This window comes from Penaeus vannamei, chromosome 7, assembly GCF_042767895.1.
Source record: "Penaeus vannamei isolate JL-2024 chromosome 7, ASM4276789v1, whole genome shotgun sequence".
Taxonomy (NCBI): domain Eukaryota; kingdom Metazoa; phylum Arthropoda; class Malacostraca; order Decapoda; family Penaeidae; genus Penaeus; species Penaeus vannamei.
Genome location: NC_091555.1, coordinates 45,036,778 through 45,041,777, shown reverse-complemented (window position 1 = coordinate 45,041,777; position 5,000 = coordinate 45,036,778). Strand labels below are relative to the sequence as shown.

General features: G+C 41.2%; 1 protein-coding gene across 2 annotated transcripts in view; it reads left to right on the top strand.

Annotated features, from left to right (window-relative positions):
• Positions 1-5,000, top strand: part of twz (BTB/POZ domain-containing protein twz) — a 144,064-nt gene that overhangs the window by 41,065 nt on the left and 97,999 nt on the right. For both annotated transcript variants that reach the window (XM_070123815.1, XM_070123814.1), the window contains exon 3: positions 4,232-4,279. In XM_070123815.1, coding sequence (XP_069979916.1) covers positions 4,232-4,279 — 48 coding nt within the window. The remainder of the gene's footprint in view (positions 1-4,231; positions 4,280-5,000) is intronic.

Sequence of the window (5,000 nt, the reverse complement as noted above, 5' to 3'; positions counted from 1 at the left end):
TGGAGGAGAGAGAAAGAGAGAGAGAGAGTAGAGTAAGAGAGACAGAGAGAGGGGAGAGACAAAGAGAGAGAGAGAGGAGAGTAAGAGAGACAGAGAGAGTAAGAGAGAAAAGAGAAGAGAGAAAGAGAGAGACAGAGAGTAAAAGAGAGAAAGTAAAAGAGAGAGACGTAAGAGAGAGAGAGAGAGAGAGAGTAAGTAAGAGAGAGTAAGAGAGACAGAGTAAAGAGAGAGAGTAAGAAGAGAGAGAGTAAGAGAGAGAGAGAGAGAGAGAGAGAGAGAGAGAGTAAGAGAGAGAGAGAGAGAGAGTAAGAGAGAGAGAGAGAAAGTAAGAGAGAGAGAGAGAGAGAGAGAGAGAGAGGGAGAGAGAGAGAGAGAGAGCGTGGGAGTAAGAGAGAGAGAGAGTGAGAGAGAAAGACATCGAGGGAGAGAGAGAGAGAGAGAGAAAGTAAGAGAGAGAGAGAGACAGAGTAAGAGAGAGAGAGAGAGAGAGAGATGTGCCTTGCCTGACCTTAAGCTATCTACAAACACGGAAAAAAGGTTACACGAGACTGAGAAATGCACATTAGTGATCCTATATTGCATAAATTCGCGATCTGATGCAGGGGGGGGCGGGGGGGGGGGGGGGATTGCAAATTCATCGGGCGCGAGACGGGGGGACCGGATCGGTTACGAGTGGGGGGGCGGGGGGAGGGGGGGGAGGTGTGAAAGGGGGGTGGGGGTGAGTGGGGAGAGGGGAGGGGGAGGGGTGGTAACGGCGTAGCAGAATCCCTGTCATTTACACTGATGTCAAGTCTTTTCATTTTTGAAGGAAAAGTCTCGTAATTCACAGCATAAAAATTCTGAGTTACAGTTTTTTCTCCTCATGAATGACTGAAATAGCAGTATTTATCTGACAAAACTTCCCCATGATTTTAGATGTAATTTGAATATCGATTAAAAGAAAATATTCTGACATGGATTCATCGCGTCGCTACATAACACGTATGTCATTCATTATATACATAAATATACATGAATATATATATATATATATATATATATATATATATATATATATATATATATATATATATATATATATATATATATATATATATATATATATATATATATATATATATATATATATATATATATATATATCATATATATGTATGCATATATATTTCAGGAGATTCGGTGCTTTTGGTAAATATAAATTTATGCAATATAGGATCACTAATATACATTTCTCTGTTTCATGCAACCTTTCTCATTGCTTGTAGATAGCTTAGGGTCAGAAAGGGCAAAAATAAAAAAGAAAGAGAAAGAGAGAGAAAAGCTGATAACAGAACAGTCAGTTTGAAATGAGAATTGCAATAATGGGGATAGTAACAAACCGTATATAACTGTACTTACATCCAATCAATTGTAATTGAATCTAATATCGAACTGATATATGATATTACTGTTTTACTTATGCAAGTATTCAGCAGGTATTTATTTTCCTACTTTCCCCTGTGTACTGGTGCTTTTTACATGTGAACTCTAATGAAACATTTATAAAAATACAGATATTATGTAGATTAAGGATTAGTACTCATGTTATACCAGCCAGCGGCATTGAAACCATTCGTGATAAAAAATCTCTTCTACATTTTAATTACGAAATGCGACGCGAGAGAGAAAAAAAAAGCCAAATCGCAGACATTATTCGAGCGAAGAACATGCAAGCTATTTGAAATCTTGAAAGGTGATTTTGCTTGCAACGCTTGCAAAGAAAGCAGGGCATAACAAGGAGAGGAGGGAAAGTAATAGGGCGGAGAAGAGTAGAGAAAGTATAGGACGGAGAAGAGTAGAGAAAGTAATAGGGTGGAGAAGAGGATGGAAATCTTTCGAAATAGGTTTTAATAACACAGAGAATCACAGATAGGAGATCGGATTATCTATAAGGGAAGAAGATGATCAAGAAGAAGAAGAAAAAAAATAGAGCAACATGTGTATACTGAAGGAGGGAGATGTTGTGTGTATGAGGGAGGAGGATGGAAGAAGAAGGAGATGGATGAACAGACAGAGACAGATGGATAGATTGAAGGCGATAAAAGCTTTGAAAGAGACTAATAGACAGATAAAAAAAGGAATTCATTCTCTCTCTCTCTCAAGAGAGAGGGGGAGAGAGAGGGGGAGAGAGAGGGGGAGAGAGAAGGGGGAGAGAGAGGGGGAGAGAGAGGGGAGAGAGAGAGGGGGAGAGAGAGGGGGAGAGAGAGGGGGAGAGAGAGGGAGAGGGGGAGAGATGGAGGGAGGGAGGGAGAGGGGGAGAGAGAGGGGGGAGAGAGAAGGGAGAGAGAGAGGGGAGAGAGAGAGGGGGAGAGAGAGAGGGAGAGAGAGGGGGAGAGAGAGGGGGAGAGAGAGGGGGAGAAGAGGGGGGAGAGAGAGGGGGAGAGGAGAGGGGGAGAGAGAGGGAGTGAGAGAGAGGGGGAGAGAGAGAGGGAGAGGGAGAGGGAGAGAGAGGGGGAGAGAGAGGGGGAGAGAGAGGGAGGGAGAGAGAGGGGGAGAGAGAGAGAGAGGGGGAGAGAGGAGGGGGAGAGAGGGGGGAGAGGGGGGAGAGGGAGGGAGAGAAGGGGGAGAGAAGGGGGAGAGAGGGGGGGAGGGAGAGAGAGAGAAAGAGAAAGAGAGAGAAAGAAAGAAAGAAAGATAGAGAAAGAAAGAAAGAGAGAGAGAAAGAGAGAGAAAGAGAGAGAAAGACAGAAAGAAAGAAAGAGAGAGAGAGAGAGAAAGAGAGAGAAAGAGAGAGAGAAAGAGAAAGAGAAAGATAAAGAGAGAGAGAAAGAGAAAGAGACAAAGAGAGGGAGAGGGAGAAAGAGAGAGAGAGAGGGAGAGGGAAAAAGAGAGAGAGAGGGAGAGGGTGAGTGAGAAAGAGAAAGAGAGAAGGGAAATGGAATCAGAGGGAGAGTTAGACAGGTTGATAGATAGATGAATAGGTAGATAGATAGATAGAGGGATAGATAGATAGATAGAGGGATAGATAGATATATAGATGGATAGATGGACAGACAGATAGACAGAAGGAGAGAGAGGGAGAGAGACCATGAAAATGTAAGGAAGACTGCAAAAATTCATATTATTTATCAAAACAGAGTCAACTGAAAGCTTTTCGGTTAAGATATGATTGATTCATATATCCGACGATCTATGAATGCCTAATCCGAGTAAACTTCCCCATTATAATCAACAACAATCACAACATGTTCATTTAGATATGTGCAGTAGTTACATTCATAATCCCTCGGCGCAGTGAAACACGGCGAGATAAAAGACACTGCAGGCTGGGATGTGTTTCCGGACCTGAACGATTGAAGCCGTGATAACCTGCTTTGCTCTCGTTGTTGTTGTTGTTGTTGTTGTTGTTGTTGTTGTTGTTGTCATGCTATGCGGTCTAACAGGCACGCATCGATAAGTCCCTGTCAGTGCTGAAAGCCTTCGACTAAATAGAATGATAGAATGTGTGTGTGTGTGTGAGGATTCACTGCTTCCAATCCTGAGGAAAATTTTAAAACATTTCTCTTTAAAATACGAACGATAAACAAGAGGAATAAAGTAATGAGTATAACATAGGGGGGAGCGTTGGATATATAATGAAGAGATATATAACTCATAAACTGTGACGCTAGTACTGGCAAACACAAAGGAGAATATTGTGTAACAGCCATCCAATCAGGGAATATCACAGAAATAAAGAGAAGGAAAAATAAAGCGGATTAAAGCATATTCTACAATATCTGTGAGCATCATACGCAGTATATGTATATGCAGAACACACACACACACACACACACACACGTGTATATAAAAATGTATATATACATATATATATATATATATATATATATATATATATATATATATATATATATATATATATATATATATATATATATATATATATATATATATATATATATGTATGTATGCATGTAGGTATGCGTATGTGTGTATATTTTCCCATTTGCACACATATATACACATTATATTTAGCTATGCATAAACACTTTGTGAATATATAAACCTTGCATTTTTTCTGTATTTACATTTCTTTGAAATTATTTCTGTATACTCTGTCTCCCAATGCCAATATGATCCATCTCTCGTGGATGTCCACAGTGCCATTGTGGATGCAGTATGCTGGCATTAAACCCTATTACCCGAGCCATGATGCGTGTGTATTGATGACTGTATATCTATCCCTGCACAGTATATGGGAGACTTACACCAAGAACTTGAGAAACTCCACGCCGTCACGGTAAGCTCAGCTCTCGTCACTGAGACACGTTGTTGTCATGTTATTATTATTATCTTATAAGAATTTGGACGGTTTTGGTATGAATGGTTGTTCTCTCGCCCTGACACAGATATCTACGGAAGCAGATATACTTGATTACAGACAGGGAATCATAGATATATGTATTATACACTCACACCAGCATTTAAAATAGTGTATAAATTGTAGCTCATACTGTTAACGACTGATTGCATTGATTATGACAAATTGTGCGTTGCTTTTGCACGACACTTCGACATGACATTCACTTCTTGGAATAATTGACAAGAAAGGATATGTAGAGAGCGAAGTAGAAAAAAATATAAGAAAAAGAAAGGAGAAAACGAAAATAATAATAGCAAAAAGAAGAGGAAGAAGCATGAAAGCCCCTGAGAAGGAGGAGGAGAAGAGTTCCCAGCCCCGAGAGAGCTTGCACGGCCTCCTGGGGTCAGCGACTGCACTTCCTCCGTCAGGGCTTCGAGGACTCGCCGAAGGATCCATATTGGCTGTCAAACATCCCCCGAGTGTTTGCCTTTTGCGACTCCAAAGGCTGCTAAGAGACCCTCGCCCACGCGCAGGCTATTCAACTCCTGCAGAGGGAGGATGTTGCTAAGGGCCGAGGCATTGTTTGGTCCGCGGGGAATCTGTCTTTAAAGGATCTGCCGTTGGTGAAGGAGGAATTAAGTGGCCGGTGTGAAGGCGC